Source organism: Phoenix dactylifera, chromosome 2 (genome assembly GCF_051530095.1).
Source record: "Phoenix dactylifera cultivar Ajwa chromosome 2, Ajwa_hap1_PhDact_Kaust_v1.1, whole genome shotgun sequence".
Classification (NCBI taxonomy): Eukaryota; Viridiplantae; Streptophyta; class Magnoliopsida; order Arecales; family Arecaceae; genus Phoenix; species Phoenix dactylifera.
Window position 1 is genome coordinate 2,762,214 of NC_143191.1, and position 18,859 is coordinate 2,781,072.

At 39.0% G+C, this 18,859-nt stretch overlaps 2 protein-coding genes across 11 annotated transcripts; one reads left to right on the forward strand and one right to left on the reverse strand.

Annotated features, from left to right (window-relative positions):
• Positions 1-4,972: 4,972 nt before the first annotated feature.
• Positions 4,973-12,391, forward strand: LOC103716608 (adenylate kinase, chloroplastic-like). Of its 10 annotated transcripts, none has more exons than XR_016399082.1 (9): positions 4,973-5,234; positions 5,604-5,699; positions 6,261-6,389; positions 6,476-6,610; positions 7,665-7,811; positions 8,003-8,077; positions 9,841-10,066; positions 10,200-10,305; positions 11,970-12,391. XR_016399082.1 is itself a non-coding variant. In XM_089928654.1 (9 exons), the coding sequence occupies exons 1-9, from the start codon at positions 5,007-5,009 to the stop codon at positions 10,779-10,781; spliced, it is 990 nt and encodes a 329-aa protein (XP_089784780.1). In that variant the 5' UTR covers positions 4,973-5,006; the 3' UTR covers positions 10,782-10,922. The 10 variants fall into 10 exon arrangements, 8 of the variants coding, with proteins under 8 accessions (XP_089784780.1, XP_008802890.3, XP_088571102.2 ...); XM_089928654.1 differs by lacking the exons at positions 9,841-10,066; positions 11,970-12,391 and adding exons at positions 10,596-10,625; positions 10,738-10,922; XR_016399083.1 differs by lacking the exon at positions 9,841-10,066 and having other exon boundaries at positions 7,665-7,827.
• Positions 12,392-13,664: 1,273 nt separating this feature from the next.
• On the reverse strand, positions 13,665-17,166 carry LOC103699520 (extradiol ring-cleavage dioxygenase-like). The gene is made up of 3 exons (XM_039133830.3): positions 16,788-17,166; positions 14,249-14,619; positions 13,665-14,110 (listed from the first exon to the last, which is right to left on the reverse strand). Exons 1-3 carry the CDS (start codon positions 17,013-17,015, stop codon positions 13,918-13,920), a joined length of 792 nt encoding a protein of 263 aa, XP_038989758.2. The 5' UTR covers positions 17,016-17,166; the 3' UTR covers positions 13,665-13,917.
• Between the last annotated feature and the right edge of the window lie 1,693 nt (positions 17,167-18,859).

Sequence of the window (18,859 nt, forward strand, 5' to 3'; positions counted from 1 at the left end):
GGGACCAATAAGAGAGGCAGGTTACATATAGAAGACTTGAAGAAAATTAATCTGGAATCAACCATATAGATTTCATATACTTATTGGTTTCTCATTTTGTGCTGCATTCACTTTTACTAGATCCAAATAAGCATCATTGGCCTCTCAGTTTGATATTGTCGAGAGTAGGAAAAATATGAAGCATATGAGATTCACCAAATCTAAGTTCAGTCTCAAATGATAGAGAATCTTTTCGGGAAGCTGGAAGACCAGAGACTGGCAGACCAAGCAATGGAAGGTCGTCCTTCCTGAACTGCCACTGGATTGAGCCCAAACCGTGCTCATCTGCACCTGAACACTCTTGAGCAAGTAACAGGTCCTGAACCATAGAATTGCAAATGAGTCAAGTCTGGATCGCGCTTTATAGTGCCAGTTATGCTTGCCAATTAAGATGGCATGCTCTTCAAGAACATTAAGCCATAATCAACTTACATATATCTAAGACCCTCATACAAATTATTTATAGAACTACATACTACTATGGAACCACCCACTCCATCTTCATTTCACTTGGGTGCTTCCTTCTGTTTCATGCAACATATGTGGTTCTTAGTAACTAGGAACCACTGAGAAACCAAGCCCCCAACCTCAGGGCAATATGCACTTATGCAGTGAACTATCACCTGTGGGGGATCTCAGTAAAAAATGATTGAAGTACTTTGTCATGGACCCACATTCACCAAAGGAGAGACCAAGCTTGGGGCGTGAAGCTAGATCCTGCTTGATGGGAAATCTTAGTGTCACCCCAATGGGAAGAGCACAAGAGTGGGCAAGAGCCTGTTGCCAAGAAAGAGCCATCATTTCAGCCAACATAAAAGGAGAAAAGATATGCACTTTTGGCTCGTGCAAGGTCTTCATCAAAGGCACTATGGCACCCCTCTTGGCACAAATGATGGGCTTTTCTTGTCTATCCTTGACTTGTGGGGGAGGCTTATCTTCTGCTTTATTGTGTTCTTCTCCCTTGGTCTCTTCACAGTGCAGCCTTCTCTTTCAACTCATACCGCATTTCAGCTTATGACAATATAAAGTCGAAGAATTAGAAGTCATTCAAAAAAAAAAAGTAAGAAGAAAAATGAAGAACAGAACCATATGTAGATGTAGAATGCAGACACTCTTTGGCTCTATGGGGAAGGAATGATAAATTGAGCTTGTAATTGGAAAGAGATGGAAGAACAAGCTAAATTTCCTCATCATACATTACCACTGATCTAGTTGTACTGCTTCTGCTACAAAATTTTCTATGAGACTGTATTTCCTTCCCCTTTTTCTTTTTTCGAGAAAAGATTGTAACAACATTCATTCTTTCTTTTTTTTTTTATTTTTTTTAGAACTGAAGCGACATTCTTTTGAGGTAGTTAAAATATACATAAAACGAAAGCAATGCACTCCAGTGTTGAGATCATGAACATTGACTTGATAGGTACAGTGCTCCAAAATCTTCTGCAAACTCAAAAGTCTTCTTTGGGAGACAGTGGGTTGACTTCCATAATGGAAGCCCTCCAAGTTGCTGTCATCATTTCCATCTAGTACAGAATTTCTACAACTTCTCAATTGTTGATAGAAAAGCCTAGTCGACAACTGACATGCATGAATTGATTGGCATGTGATAAGCCAGGGGTAACAAAAGAGTAGCTGGTCAACTAACTTGCCAATCATCTTGAGTCACCAAAGATCATCACAAAAAACTGGCAATTACATTGCAGTACATGGAAATCTCTGCTATGTACCTATGAGTCTATAACACACATGAGAACTGAGCATGTTAAAGATTAAAGTCTAAACTTGAGATAAGTCTAGCACAAGATCAAATTTATCTAGGCTCCATAACAAAAAATTAAAAGGATGCTCTGGTATCATTAGCATCCCACAACAGAAAAATTAAAAAAACTGTGAGAAAAGAACGGGGCCAAAAATTTTCCTCAAGAAAAAAAAAAGGGAGAGGAAGATGAAGAGAAAGGAAAGAAAATAAGGCCAGTAATAAATGGATGCATAATTTTGACTATGAAGGTCTCTGCAATCAGGGATGATAACTCAAATGTTGAACTAGGAGCATTAATGTTTTTCTTGATTATTTTAATGAAGTTGGGTATCTAATAATAATAATAATAATAAACTGAAGTTGGGTAGGTTCCCTTTCCTTTTTCTCAAAAATAAAAAGAATAAGGAGCATATTTTCTATTCAATTGTAGGAATGCTTGGACGGCTTGAAGAATAAAGCCACACATTTTTAACACGCAAATCTCGACAATTTTTCACGCTCTGATTTTGAATGTCTTCCAAATTTCACCATGGAGCTGCATAAAATAATTTTAAAAAAACTGCGCTTCTACAGATTATAAAGCTAAAATACCATTTTATTGAGGGCTTTTCTTCTTTTTTCTCTGATATGTGTGTGAGTGTGAGTTGTTTCTATCATTTGCAAAGTAGTAAGGCATGCTTCATGAAGAAAGGAGCAGTGACATAAAAAAAAAGAAGCTGCGCAGCAGTTCGAGACACGGATCAAAAATAAAGAAGCTTAGCCAAAAAGAAAGGTGAAGGGATTCAATCCACATGTTAAAAGGCTCCAAATATAAAAGAAGCTTGTCTCTCAATCATGGCAATCCACATATTGTGTGATGGCCATAATTGAGAGGGCCTCGCAAAATGTAATTGCTGGACATAACTTTCTTTTTTGTTATTAAGTGATGAAGAAGATCTCATTTTGATGATGACAACAAAAAAACACGTGAGGCATGGATCAAGGCTCTCTTTGTCACAACCCAGAATCTTACCCAAAAAAACTAGCCGGAAGATATTTTTTAGGTTTCTTAGTCCTGTATAAATATCCAAAATCTTCTCGACGAATAACCTATGTGGGAGTAAACACACGCCTGCATGGGTCTTCATACTCTTAGCTATGTATCTTATGAATATGATCTAATACTAGTCTCCCCCTGGAGTGTAAGTCTAAGCCTTTCTAGACTTGTGTTAAGCTGTTAGGTTCATTTTCCACTATGTTCTATCTTGATCTTCTGTTATTTAAGAAGTTGGGATTTTCTGTTGTCTTGAAATGGATGAATCCCTTTATGCATCCCTAATTATTATGCCACGAGCATCACTCTATGGATAATTATCACTGCGAACCTTTTCTTCGTGCATTAGATAATGATAGAGAGATTCTAAAGCGTCATACTCTACTTAAAACATGGAATGATTTCAGAAGTCAGTTGGAGGCAAAGAAACACCAACATATTCGTGTCAGCTCAGGATGATCAACGTAAACACATCATGCAAATGCAAAGCAACATCTAGATTCCACCACAAATGTTAAATTCTCTTCATTGAGGCATGTAAAAATCCCACACTGCCACACTTGATAACACTTTCAAAAAAGTTTTAGCAGCAAACAGTATCAACCCCATAGGCTAACTAGTTAGTCCAGGTTTATCCCTTTCGATCGAAAGAATAATACGTTGTTAAATTGCATTACTAGGAGCGCTAATCTTAAAAAGCTGATCGAACAAGGAAAAAAGAACCACCAGTCAAATTCCTCTGAATTGTTTAGCATATCAATGCATCTACTTGTCTTGAGAATTCTAACAGCTGCAACAGAATCATGCTAATTTACATCATCTCAAACCCATAATTATCTCAGCATGCAGTAATTTTCTTCAGTCTTTCCAAGATTTCCTGATATCATATAGTATCCTGCCTGTCATAAATATTCATGATCAAGCAGTAAGAAACTAGTTTAAAATTAATCCGAGCTCGGCCGTTCCTGCAGAACTAAAAGTTAGTCATTTCAGCAGCCTCATTAATCTGATGTAATTTAGCACGGCATCAATAACAAATTTATTGCCTTCTCTAAAAATCTTCTAATTTAACTAAATGTCTTTTCTTTTGCCCTCAAGAGTTTCAGACATCAGGATCTCAATAATGACTGCCCAGATCGAAGTGGGTGGCCTCAAACCTCCCTTATTATCATAAAAAGAAGAAGAAGAAGAAAATAATGACACTGTTGCACTGTGCTCCAGTGATCTAAAAATCTTTCATGAACAAAAATAAATGTTCCAACCGATGAAACATTATGGAAGTTCATAAATAATATTTCCAAGGTAGAGACCAAAATCAAAAAGCTCAGGACCATTGAGTACTCAGAGTCTGTGCCTTGAGTTTCAACTGCATCACTATTAAAGTACTGATGAGATGAAGTTGGATGAAATATATGCGAAAGTGAATCCAATTTTTATAAGAAGTATGCGCAAGGTATGGAGATGGAAGTTAAAGACATGACCAACATTGCTTAGCTCTCTGGTCCTAGCAGATTGAAGAACACTAACAAGCTGTGTTAGCCTACAGATCATCGACATCCGCAGTTTGATGGGCTCTAAAAAAAATAAAAATAAAGAAGCAGAAGGCGACGACGATAGCAACAGCAACAAAAAAAAAAAAAATCATCTGCACTAGTCTATGACCTAAAAAATTATATCCTACACTACGTGTACCATACGGCAGTGCACAATACTAATTATTTTCTATGATTTGATGAATGAAGTCTATAGAAATGAGCGTTTGTGATTGGTATGGTGCACCATGATATAGTGCATGCGATGTTGGATATAATTTTTGCGAGCGAACCCAGCCCGGGTCCTATTGAACTAAAAGGTATAAGAGATCCAGCTACCTTCTCGCATGGCCCCATCTCGACGCCTATAGGCCGAGGTAGGCCCTGAACGGACATCCACCTAGCGCTGATCATGGGGAGCATTAAAAAATGTTAAATTTAAGTAGGCCTGGCCCAAAGCCCGACATAAAATGGGTATTGAATAGAATTCCACCCCTATGTTGGGCCCAAATCAGTCTGGGTGCCGTGTTCTCCTCATGGGCCGGTGACGGGATCCCGGCTCCCGCCTGCCCTTGATTCCTCGCCGTCGGATCCGAGACCCCATGAAGGGCCCGAGAGCGAGCGAGAGAGGGAGAGAGGGGCGATGGGTTCGTTGGGTCTCGCCTTGTCGTCTATGGCGGCAGCGAGGCCAACGCCATCGCTGGCTTCTTTTCCTTCCGTTCCTCTCTCCAACAACAAGTATTCTGCCTCTCTCCACTCTTCTGACTCTTTGGAGACTTCAAGGGCTTCTTTCTGTCTTGAAATCAGCTATCATCGCCGTTTACCCGCCGAATTGCGGTGGAAGATGTCGGCCGCCACCCATTCAGGCCCGGTTAGTGTTCCGGATTTCGATGTTTCTGTCTCCATTCCTTAGATTTGGTTGGAGTTTATTCTTTTTGATGGCTATATCAGTTTTAATTTCATAAATTTTGCTTTTTCTAATTGAAAGATAGTGTGGGTTTTTTGAAATTGGAAGCGGGTGCTTGGTTTGCTCATGAGCTTGATTCCAACTAAAATTTAGATTTTTTCTCTCTATCTGGACGAGTACTTTGGAGCAGAAAGAAGAAAGGCAGTCTTGGAATTGATAAGGGGGGCCAATACTTTGGAAAAAGAAGAAAAACAGTCTTTTTAACATCAGTTTCTCTCTAGCTGTTGTTAGTTCTTGACTCTGTTTGTGTGTGTGTGTGTTTGCAAATTTTAGGTTGTAGCAGTTGCGAAACCAGAGCCCCTGAAGATTATGATTTCAGGGGCTCCTGCATCTGGCAAGGGAACACAATGTGAGCTCATCAAAAAGAAAGTAAGTTAAATATTTAATATTGCGCTATTAAGTTTGTGCTCCTGCTTGAATCTGTTCTTCTGCACACAATAACTCATCGACGAGTAAAACACTTACTCATTGTAATCATACTTGTGCTTGTGCATTATGAACTGAAATCTTTTAACAAGTGTGATCGAGTAAATTAATTTTGGTCACTCCAATTCTGTAATTCTTTTTCTTGGGCATGTTTCAGTTTAATATGTATTAAAAAGCATTTACTGCTGCAATTCATCTGCTTTAGGTAGTCAATACTATCTGAAAAGTTTTTTTTTCTTTTATCAGAATTTCTATTTCAAGTTTGATTATTTCATTGCTGATCAAAAAATCATCTTCATAAGTTTATGAAGTTCCTGTTTGTTCTAGATACCCATTGTCCAAGTAATATTTGGTGATAATAATGGTATTTGTTTTGAATTGTTGTGTTATCACCATATTTTGTGGTAGATGTAATTTATAACTCATTTGCACATGATTAATTCCACATGCTCGAATTTCCCCTTGGGAAAGACAGATTGAATCAAATGGTGCTGATATATGCAGTATGGGCTGGTTCATATTGCTGCTGGAGATTTGCTAAGAGCAGAAATTGCAGCTGCAACTGAGAACGGGAAGCGTGCCAAAGAATATATGGAGAAGGGAATGTTGGTTCCTGATGAAATTGTTGTCACGGTATATTGATCTCCTGATCTGATGCTTTCTCCTCCTTTCCCTATTATCATGGCTCTTACTGGAGTGTTGTGACTTGTGAATATCAGATGGTAAAGGAACGTCTTCTGCAACCAGACGCTCAAGAAAATGGCTGGCTTTTAGATGGATACCCAAGAAGCTTATCTCAGGCAACTGCTTTAGAAGATCTGGGAATCCGACCTGACCTTTTCATTCTCCTGGATGTGAGCTCTTCATTTTACTAAAATTATTACTTTGTCAAACTGATGTCACATTTGATGCATGCTCTTAGTGATAGCATAATACTACTGATTTATTTCTTATTTTCTATAGGTTGTTTGTTTCTCTTTACATCCTAAATTCTTACTCCAATCAGTTCAGTCTCTCTCTATGGATTAAGATTTATCACTGTCTAAGAACATTTATATATCAACCTACTAATGAATTGAATTCTTAGCCAACATAAATATGTGAAATAAATATTAAGAAACGTACCTCATTGTTACCCAATTCAGGCTTGTGCACCCAAAGAAAACTATGCGACAAGGTTGGCAGAACCATCCTGAACCTGGCGGTTCTCGTTGATCTGTGCAAACTTCACTTAAAAATCGCAAAATTTTTTAAGCCTCGACCGGACCTTTGTTTCGTTCGAAATAAGAGAACCGGCCGCGGCCTCCGCCACCCTCCCTCTCTCCCCATTCTCTCTCTCTTTTCCTCTCTCCCACGGTACCGTGCCCTCGCTTGTCAGTATGGGCCCGGCACGTCCCATACCGGCTTATGCCGCCGGAGAACTGGTACGGTGCCCGGTACCGGTTCCATTGGACTAATCAAGATTCTAGACAAAGAGGAAAGAAAGCAAAAATTGATGCAAGGAACAAAATATACCCACATATGCACTACCAAGATTCAAATTATAAGCTAAAAAGACAATTTGCAACACAAATCACATTGCTTTCCCATACCCAAATGACTTAATTCTAGTATCTCTACTAAAATTAGTCAACATAGTTACAAGCATGCTGTTCGTTCCTCCTTCCTTGCCTGGTCTTGAACATATCTGCTGTTTTGAGCTAACAAAGAACAGGGGATAAAATTTGTAACTTATGTAAAGCATGCCTCTTAAAGGAAAGATTAACTTTTCTACCTTTATTTCCTCGTTAAGCTTTTAGCATCAACTTCTGTTGAAAGCATCATATAATTGCAATGTAATGCCAATTTCTATAGATCAAGAGACTAGATGAGAAGTTTTATTGTCCTTATAACTAATTTCTTTTGCAGGTTTCTGAAGGGATACTTATTGAGAGAGTGGTTGGTAGAAGGCTTGATCCTCTTACTGGAAAAATATACCATTTGAAGTACTCTCCTCCTGAGAATGACGAAATTGCTGCAAGACTTATCCAACGGTTTGATGACACGGAAGAAAAGGTACCCCTTATGCCAGGTCATTGACTTAATTTCCTTCTTTGATTGTTCAAACTCTGATTGAGCCACCTGAACCATTTGCTTCCATGCATCATTATATACAGATAGATAACCAGAAGAACAAAAGAAATGTTCACTTCAGAGGCATCTCTAACATGTGACATTTTGCCATTTTTCTCTTTTCCTTTCTGAAGGTAAAGTTGCGATTGAAGACTCACCATCAGAATGTTGAAGCTGTCCTTTCAATATATAAAGATGTCATGCTCAAGGTATGTGACATCTCTCTCTCTCTCTCTCTCTCTCTCTCTCTCTCAGATACACACATATACACAGACACACGAACTCACTCACCCTGAAGATCAAATGAAAATTTATATGCGGAAATACTGATAAATACTACAGGCAATGCAATTCATATATCTGTCGAACATCACATGGCCCTTTTGATGGAACAGAAAAGGCAGGCCTTGTGTGCAGATCTATTTTTTTCCTCTTTACTGATGGTCACTTGAATATTTGTGGGTATATATAATATATCATAGATAATGCAATTTATAGTGGTAAGGTTATTATTGCAGTTCATATAGTGCTGCCTATCCTCTCTGCAGGTGGGTGTAAGGCTGCTTAAGTCTATCCCTCCCTAGACCCCGCAGTAGCGGGAGCCTCGTGTACTAAGCCACCCTTTTTATGGTGCTGCCTATGAAATTAAGAAGGACAACTCTATTTGTGAACCCTGTTTCGCTTATATCTGCTTGATCACAACAAGCAAAATAGATCATGTGGTGTGTGGTAAAGAAGAGAGGAGATTTCATGGGCCGCCAAAAATTAAGAACCGAAAGTGGAGAGTAATGCAATGGTTTGAAGACCTATGACCTTGCATGTGCATCCAATTAGAAAATGTCAAAAAAGGGTAAATTTCTTTAACTTTGATATTTTTAATCAAGTGAAGAAGGATTCAAACGGAAGCCAAGTAGTGGGTGCAAGGCTTGTTGCTTGTGGTTAGGGAACATTTGCAACTTCCTTTGTTATCAATTTATTCTATTGGTATATGAATACAAGAAAGATTTCCTCCTCTATTTAGTATCACTAACAAGGAATAAAGAAAGAGCAGGAAGAGCACTAGTTCTTGGTGACTACAATCAAAAGCGCATTAAAAGATGCTCTAAGAAAGTTAAAAACAAAGTAGAATTTGGCTAAACTAAGTTTCTGACTTGTCCAGAACAAATCTCTGGAGGGATGTAATTAAACACAGGAGCATGCTTCTTTATAATCCAACTACAGATCGTAGGCTGGTCTGGTGTTAAGAAAAGCCATCCCTATGCCACAAATGCTTGGCTTATATTTGGGAGAGAAGTTAAAAAAGAAGGTGGTAAGGAGACCCATATTTGGTGTGTAGGGGATTGGAGTTTGGCATAATGGAAATGCTGTCTGAACTGTAAAGCTTGGGTTGCAAGGGAATTCTCGATTTTTACCACACCTTATACATGCTATCTCGTAACGGAAACCTATATACAAATTCAGACACATGACCCTAAGCAAGCATGCCAAAAACCCAGTAGTTTTAGATGCACACTCTAAGGTGCTTCACCCTCTCAGACAACCCCTTCTCAACAATCCTGCTTAGAATGGAAATTTTAACGTTCCTCTAATATCTACTGGAGTATTGGAGTAGGTTCAATTTGGGTCTTACTGGAAAGGTTTTGATTCGTCTGTTCTTGACCGACTTAGGTTGCTAGAAAATTGCTCCTAATGAAGCAGTGCAATGTCAAAATCCTGACCTCAGTAATTTGCAGTGCCAACATCTATAGGTAATATGAGACTTAGCATTTAATATTTTTTTAGTAAACAGGGACTCTAACACTTGCCCTTATTTATTTATTTATTTATATATCTTGTATTTCTGTATGTTACGGTACAAGAGAATTGTTTATCTATTCCAGGTGTCCAGAAAAGTTGAACTTTTGCCCTACTATTCAAATAGTCAAAATGACTTGGTGCTTTTTAACTATACTTTGCAAGGTTTGCTTTACAGTGCATACCACCATCTACTGAGCATACCATACCATACAGCTGCTGAATTGAGAGTTGGTACGCTGAACTGATCCCCATATTGGGCGTACCGATACTCTGTCAGCATGATACCATTATGGGATCAAGTATCAAGATTGTGAATATATGTTCCTTGTCTTATAACCATCTCGATGGATGACAATTTGACCTTTGTAATAAATTGTCGTTCTCTGACTCCTCATGCAAATGTAAGGAAATATGTACTGAGTCAAACTGCAGAACTTCTTACACAACGATCACCATGAGGTCAAATTTGTTATCTTATTTTGAGCAGCTTGAGTTTTTTCACGTTCAATGTACTCTTTTAACTATTCATTTCAGGTCAATGGGGATGCCCCTATTGAAGATGTATTTGCTGAAATAGACAAAGCATTATCTTCAATTCTTGAGAAGAAATCAAAAACAGATTCATCATCCATGGCTGCTGGTATGACTCATTAGATTTTTTTCTAGCACCCAGTCATTATGGATAGGACAGAATGATTGGCATGACATCACAGTGCGTTTTGATTTATTTGGTGCATGCATGAAGGTCCCATTCTACATTGCTGTTGATTACAATCAAAGAAAATCTTTAACAGCTCTATGCATGTAAAGCTCATGTTGTTTTGTTTAAAGAAGACTTCAATTTTTCCATAGTTGTACATTTTGAGTTTTAGAATCTTTTCTTATATGACGCTTAATGTAAATGTAACAATTATATTCAATCACATACAGGAGCACCTCTTAAAATGAATGTATTCAAAGGTGGTACAATTCTTTATCTAGCAGTCTCAAGATCAGTCTATTAGTCATGCTTGCTTTGGTTTTGGAACTGTTAGTCTGCTTGTGATGAATCTGTTGGTCTCTTTTTGGCCAGAAAGTGTTTTTTCCTGGTGTAATTGGCCCTGGAGCTGGCCCTAGAGTACCTTGAACGTTCCCTGCAAATGGTGGTCTTTTATGCATGGCTTTCGTTGCAGCCGAGATAATGGCTGGAAATCAGTTTCTATAATGTCAGGACTTAAGAACTAGCCTCCCCTTGGAATCTCCTTGCACCAGAATCTTCCCTACCCAAGTTCCTTAGCCAGTTGCAGCTCCTTCTACCTAATGCTAAGGCCTGGCATATAAACTCCTCTGGTAGCCCAGTGGAGATGAGAAGTGAGCGATCTTTTGGCCAAGACTAGGAGTGCCTTGAATGAGAATGAGATGTGGGAACTCTGTGCTCCAGATCTAAAGAGATCAACATGTAAATGGGTTTACAAGGTGTTGAAAGGGCCAGACAGGACAATTTATCCTTGGTGCCTTTGGTGAGCAAACCATCTACATTTAACTAAAGAGCTGCATAAAAAAGAAAGCCGACCACAAGACAGAGCGATAATAGCAGCAGGTTCATCATCAAATTGAAAACTTGCCTTTGTTTTCTCTCTTCATTGTCACAGCACCCTGCCCCGGGACAGTGGAGGAATATGCGGAAGAATAGATAAGAGAGACTCTTTCTAAGCAGTTACGAGATTATATTCAAAATAGTGACTCCGATGGGATCGTTTCATGAAGCCAAACTATTATGTCTGCTAGTCAATGAAGCTATGTCTGTAAGCAGTGGAACAAAATCTTTGGCTGAAGGGATATGGGAAGCCTTTTTGTCCACTGACTGAATGCAAGGCATTCCAACCAATAGACAGGAGTCAACTTGTATTTCATTCCTATAAGAGGCAGTAGCAACCCGCTAGAGTTTTTGAGTCGGTAATAAATTTAGTATATCGTTCGCAGCCCTGTATTCTGCATGGTCGCCTTTTCCATCTTCCCTTCTATCAAATATATTCTGGTGCTTTATTTACCACTAGATGTGTAAATCTTAGCATCAGAGGAGGTGATAAAAAAATCTTTTAAATAAGTTACATGAGATGGTCAATGAGATGATAAAATCTCCATTGCTTTAAAGAAAGGAATTTACTGACATTCAGATGCATCGGATCAGAGAATTTGGAAATCACTCGCCTTGTCTCAATATAATTATCTTGTCAACATTCTAAACAGATCACATTACATGATGAATACCTTAGCTCTACCCCTTGCCTTCAAGTTCATTTTATTTTGTAAATTTGATTGCAGGATCATAATGTAAGGTTTACAAAAGCTTCCTGTAACTAGCAGTCGGAGTCCAGCTTCCATCAGGTGTGCTACATGTTCAAGTCCATCTCTGTGACTGATGTGCTCCCTGGAATGCCTGTTTTCTTCTTGTGGAGAGGAACGGATAATAAAAATATTGCACAGGTGCAGAAAACTATATTGGTCTTAACATTAGAAGGTAGTTGATCCAAAACAACAATTAGTGACTCGCATATTTCGTGATGTAACCTTCATCTTAATGACTTTCCCATCAACTTGTAATTCTTAAGATGTCACCTTGAAGATGCTAGCTTATTTCTGGTCACCCATATTTGGTAAGAAGTTACAAATCTCTTTGCCTATGGGATTAAAAAGATTGTTCGGCATTGTTCGATTCCATAATCTGATAATACATTTTTGTAGCAGATCTGAAACGCATTGCAATTTATCTCCATGTTTTTTCTGACTTCATATATTTCTGAAGTCCCATGGTGTTCATGTCAGCCAACAAGAACTTGTTATCCATGAGTCATCTTTTCGTCCATCATCTTGTATAAACAAGCAATGAAACAAGGTCACCTTGTAGCTCCTTAAACTGACATGGCCCTGGTGAGACACCTTGTAGTTTCTTGGTGCCTGTTAGATAAGTTGTTTTCCTGGTTGTGTCAACTATTTACATGGTTTTTGGTTTGTTCAATGCGATGCTTGACATGCATACAGCTACATGCCTGGCCAAAAAAACAAAGTTAATGGAATTTCGCAACGTTGTCAATTTTTACCGACTATACAAATCTATTTTTGGTATGATGATTAGTTTTGGGACAGTGAACTGAGACAGGGTCACAATGAATCTCACTATATGGTTGTGAACAAATTGGAGGATCTAAATCCTTATATTCTAGCCACGGTTTTACTACAATGGAGATAAAGTCCCATTGCAATTGAACCCTAATGCAATTATACATACATCAACCAAAATCCATATATTTTAAGTATGCTTTTGGTATTAAAATATATTTCATTGCACCATCATGCAATTATAATAAGAAAAATGCTCTGCAAAGAAACAGAATCAGTGTTGTAAACTTCACATGCTAAATTCAAATGCCAAAGACTATGGGTCTTGTTCTGCTGAAACTCTTATATCCTTTTGCTTGTTTCACCTTAGTTTTAATGTTTTTCCTTTTTTCCTTTTTTCCTTTTTCTTCTATCCTTCTGTTTGTAAATTCTTTCTTTAATAAATCGGGTGGGCTAGTGCTCCCCTTTCATCCCCCCCCCCCCCCCCCCAAAAAAAAAAAAAAGAAAAAGAAAAGCTTGCATGCTAAATTCCTTCCAATTTTACCAATCTAAATGCTTCCTAGCAGAGATCCATGAATAGCCTCTTAAAATTAAAATCAGCATTGTTTATCATAATCTACGATACTAAAATAGCTATAAACCAACAAATCAAGAATTTTTGAGGTCTCTTACTCATGCATCAAATGAAAACAAAATTGACAGTTTCAAACTTTGAGTAGATTTCAAGCTTTCATGCAGTAATCCTGAATTGAATATCACCGCTATGCCCGGGGAAACTATGACACTGCATGCTACTTGAATGCATTTGTCTTGTATCCTAAAAGCCAAGACTAGATATGAGCTCTCTTGGTATCTTTGGTAGCATGAGGATCGATTTTGCACAGCAGTAGTCACAATAACTTGAAAAACTGTCTCACACCTCCTCTTACAGATTAATCATCCAAAACAGCAACAATAATGAGATGAATCTATTCCATCACAAGTGTACCACAAACTCATACATGAAGCGAAACAAACATCAAAAGGGAATATATAGAGCTTCAATTGAACCGATGAAACATAGAAGTACTAGTAACCATATCCAACTTGAACATAAGAAGAGAGGTATACCCAGCCCTGGCTTCTCTTACTAGTCTTGTGCAGCTTCTAAACATTATACTGAAGTTGTAAATCGATAAGAAGCATATGAGATTGTGCAGTTGGTCCAGCTATGATGGATTAACTCAGCCCTGGCATTCTCACCTGCAGCACCCAGAGCTACATGTAAAGGGTAGAAGTGGTCTGGCCAAGGGTGTGCCATCTTTCCACAAGGTGACTTCTCCTCGTAGTGGTTCACATCATCGTATCTATCGCAACAAGGAATTATACAATAAGATGAACCATCGACCAATGCAACTCATGGTTGTTCGACAATGTTAAGATAAATACTTAAACAACTACAAGCAACCCTTGAAGTAACAAAGTGATGGATAATGGTAAGGTACCTTCCATCTAGGAGTGAGTCCTTAAGCCATGTGTCGAAGTCCAGGGCCCACTTGACTATAGGTCCACCATCACGGCCAATTGTCCTCAAGTTATGTGTAGCATTCCCTGAACCAAGTATAAGGATCCCTTCATCTCTGAGAGGGGCCAATGCTTTCCCAATGTTATAGTGGTAAGTTCCATCCCTCTCTGTCTGAACAGAGAGTTGACAGACAGGGATGCTAGCCTCTGGGTACATCAGCATGAGTGGAACCCAAGCACCATGGTCGAGGCCGCGGGTTTTGTCCTCTTTTACACGGCCGAAACCAGCTTGTTCCAGCAGCTCTTTCACTCTCTTCGCTAAATTTGGTGCACCTGGTGCAGGATACTTGAGCTGGCACAACAACAATGATTTAGTTAGTTAGATGCAGCCATAGATTTGTTTTGAGGAGGACATCCTTGAGAGCAGTTTGACCACTCAGCAACATTAGTAGTAATATAGAGCTGTAACTACTTTACCTTTATACCAGAAGAAGAGTATTTGAGCAGCCATATTTATAAAGACTGAAAGAATTAAACACTTCTGACTGCTGTTCGATCTCCATGTTAAAAAAAAGGCAGGGGGGATAAGTTTTTATCATTTGACATCACACGTGCTGAATGCCGAAAGATTTGGGTGCCTCTAGTGTGGAAACATTTGTGAAAAAACACCAGCTAAAGAAGCCCAACACATACACAACTATCCATCAAAGTATAGCCTCATGCATGCGTAATGATATAAAGACCAATCCGATGAATAAACAGGCACCTTGATGAGTGAGGTTTTCACTTTTCGGTTACCTAGCAACTAAAAGATGACCATTTGCTGCAAATAATTAAAACTACTAGAAAATTCCACCTTTAAGATATACTTAGCTTGTTCTAAGTTTAACGGCAAGTTGCAGTGCAGATATGACCACAATAAAAAGGAAGATATCAGCAATAACCATCCATTTGCTTATGCATGGTTCAATGCTTTAATTTGCTTTGAGATGGAGTCTCTTAATTCCTTATAATTTATTGATTTATCTTAGTCAAGTACTAAAAATGAATACCACCACAAAAAGAAGAGTAATTCTCTTCTTCTGACATGCTCCATCAATAAATACTAAATCACCATTCATCATGACTCTGACAAGTAACTTCCTTGAACAATCAAAGATCCTTGTGGATTGTGTGCCTAAGTTTCCATCAAATGCAAATGCATAGTTATTCCTTATCATAGATCTCAGGAATTGCCAAATTACTCCCAAATTACTCCTTCGATAGCATAGATCCAAGAGACATCTTATACATGCTTAACTCCATAAATGAAAGTTCCAAAGTGATTTGAAAACATAATTCAAGTTTGTTATGTCATTTAACTTGATAGTTCAAGACAGAATAATGGGGGATTCTGAGGGAAAACTCAATAAGCATCTACCAGTGTTTCGGATAACTCACCCAATCAAACCCATGAATCTCTCTTTGACAGCAGCTGGTGCATCAATTCATAGACTCCCCACCTATCTCTTCCAACTAATTCCTTCATATGAAGTCGGCGGAACCATCCCGAACCGCCTGGTTCGGAGCATCCCGAGCCGTACCGGCGGCTTACCGGGACAGTTCCAGCAACCAAATCGAGATATCGTCGCCGGAGGGAAAAAAGGAGAAGAAAAAAGAGGAGAGAGAGAGAGAGAGAGAGAGAGAGAGAGAGAGAGAGAGAGAGAGAGAGAGAGAGAGAGAGAGCAGGGGAGGGAGGGAGAGGGAGAGGAAGAGAGGCTAGCCTGAGGCCAGCCAATGGAGGCCGGGGAGCCTCCGCGCGGAGGAGGAGGAGGGTAGGAAAGTGGAGGCAGGGCTTTGTCTCCAGTCCCCTATTTCTTTCAAAACAGGTGCCCGGAGGGGGGCCCTTTTATTTTTGCACATTTTAAGTTGAAGTTTGCCGACTTCACTTAATTTTTTTAAAAATATTTTTTTTTGAATTTTGTAATATTTAAGTGAAATCGACAAATCGTTTGCCTCGCAAAAAAATTTAGCGATTGGACCCTATTTCGAACGAAATAAGAACCCGGCCGCGGCCCTCCGCCTCCTGCCCGGGTGCCAGCCCTCCGCCTCCCGCCACTGGCGGGCACCAAGATTCTCTTATTTGGAATGAGGCCCATAGCTTTAATCAATTATCAAGGGTTTTTTTTTAATATCCAGATCAGGAAATGGAAATTTCAGCAAGTACCCTAATTTTATATATTGTCTCTTGTACAAAGCAGTCGAAATTGCGAGTTATTTTTCCAAAAGATACAATCTAAGTTCCTAAAAATCATTTTACTTGACCTTCAACACTATCAAACTGAGCAATGATCTTCCAACTCAAAACCAACCAACCAGGCAAGATCAAATTTTTATAACCAAAACAAAACATCCGGACCAACCCTTTCCTCTCTAGCCCCAAAAGATTCAATCTTGATGAGTTCTTTTTCTTTTTCCGCAACGATCACGATGCAACAACAATAAGAGAAAGGAATGTGGGTGGGTGGGGGTGGGTTTCACCTGGTACATAGGCTTGGGGAAGCCATAGAAGTCATAGATGGTGTCGTTGGTGCCCTTGATGACGTTCACCGTCGGAACCGCCGTCTCCCAGTGGCCGGAGACGACGAGGATGGCTCTGGGGACGGCCTGCAGCACCTTGGACTGCCACGACCTCAGGAACGGCCTCGCCGGCAAGCTCTCGTCAATGGACAGCGTCGGAGATCCATGTGACAAGAAGAAGGTATCCATAACCACAACTCGATCCCCCAGATCGAAGCCCCAAAAGCGAAGGAAATCAAAGCCCGGATTAGAGAAAGGGGAAGACGAGAAGATAAAAGTCCTCTTTTTTTATTTCTCTCTCGCGCGCGCGGTTGGTAAGACGTCGAAGGCCTCGGTGCGTGGCGGAGGAGGGGTTGGTTTGAGAATTTTATGGGAAGCAAACATTTGGTCACTGCTGACGTCGAACATACGTGGACTGGTAATGCCGTATGTACGCGCCTAAGAATGAGTCTTTATTGATGGCCGGCATGAAGAGCCGACAAGAATCTAATCAAAACCCCAAAAAAAACCCATGACACCTGTGATGCTCTGTCATTTTTTTAATTAGAAATAAAATTTAGATAAATAAATAATAAACAAATGCTAAAAAAAGAGACTCGAATCTTTGGTGTTTATTTTATTTTGTAATAAATATTTATATAAATAATAATAAATATATGTAGAAAGAGAACTTGAATCTTTGATGCATGGTTAAAATGAGAAAAAAGGGATGGGACAAAATTGGCATTTTGCTCATAAATTAAAATCTTATTTTCTTTCCTATAGCACTAGAAATATTGGACTTTGATTGTCACCATGATTTTTTTATTGAAAATGTCCTCTTTCCAATCCTCTAATCCTATGGTTATATTGTCCTTTTGGAGGATGTTGGACATCAAACTTCCTTAATTCTTTTCTTCCCATTTATCCTTAGAAATAATAATCATGAAAATTCTTATATCAGTCAAAATCTGCTGGCGTAACCTTCCATATTTGTCCCAAAAAACCTTCTACAATATGGCACATATAATATGCCAAAATTCAATACGGTACACCCTGCAAAATTTTCTATTATCTAATTTCCCTGCATGCTTGAACATCTCATTCCACTAAATATCTTCTTAAAAATCTAGATCTCCAAAGTACATAAATTTTATGAAAAAGGATGAGATCACTATCTTGTAACTAAGAGCCTAGAGATAAAGCATCATTTTTTGTTTTATACAACAACAAATGAGTTTTTGCATCTTTTTGTGTGTCTCTCTCTCTCTATATACATATATAGATTCATGTACTTTTGTTTGGAATGCATTGCACGTACCTCTTTGTTAGTTTTTAGACTAATACTACTCTCTTAACTGTTCCATTCAAGAGCACCTAGGTCCAACGTAATCATGATCTCATTCAAGCTCGACATGCTTTAATAAATGAGTCAATTTCAAACTCCAATTTTAGGCATGGTTAATAGATGCCAAATTGTGGAAATGAAATTCCAATGCGGGCTCAGCATGCAACTTTAGCTTTGAGTGGCTCACAAGCCAAAGTTTGAGCCAGGCGAGCTTGGATTGAGCTTAAATTTGCTGCTCGCATGACCAAGTGGAGCTCAACTACAATATTACCTTGGTTTTGGCAGGCGCATGGCCTTAACAATAGCAGTTCCATAACTCGTTTCTTGCTCTGTTAATGTGACTTGGCCTCAACAATAAGCAACAAAAACTACTGATGTTCTCAGGAAAGGAAATCAAAGCAGCTTGTATTGAAGTTCTCCAGAACTTCTCCATTGGCTGCTCCTGCTTCAATTTCCAGCACCGTGCATGATTTGGCATCCCAAAATTTTTGATATTCTCAGGAAATGAAATTAGAGCAGCTGATATTCTCTTGATAAGGAATTTTAGAAATAAAGTTCTTCAAAGCTTCTCCCATGAGCTGTGCAATATATCCTTTTAAGATGCTATATGACTTTCACCATTAACTAGCCATAATTAGTTTCAACTTCCTATGTCCAGGACAGCAACATGTCCTTTTCCTTGAGAGCATACCATGTAATCATCCAC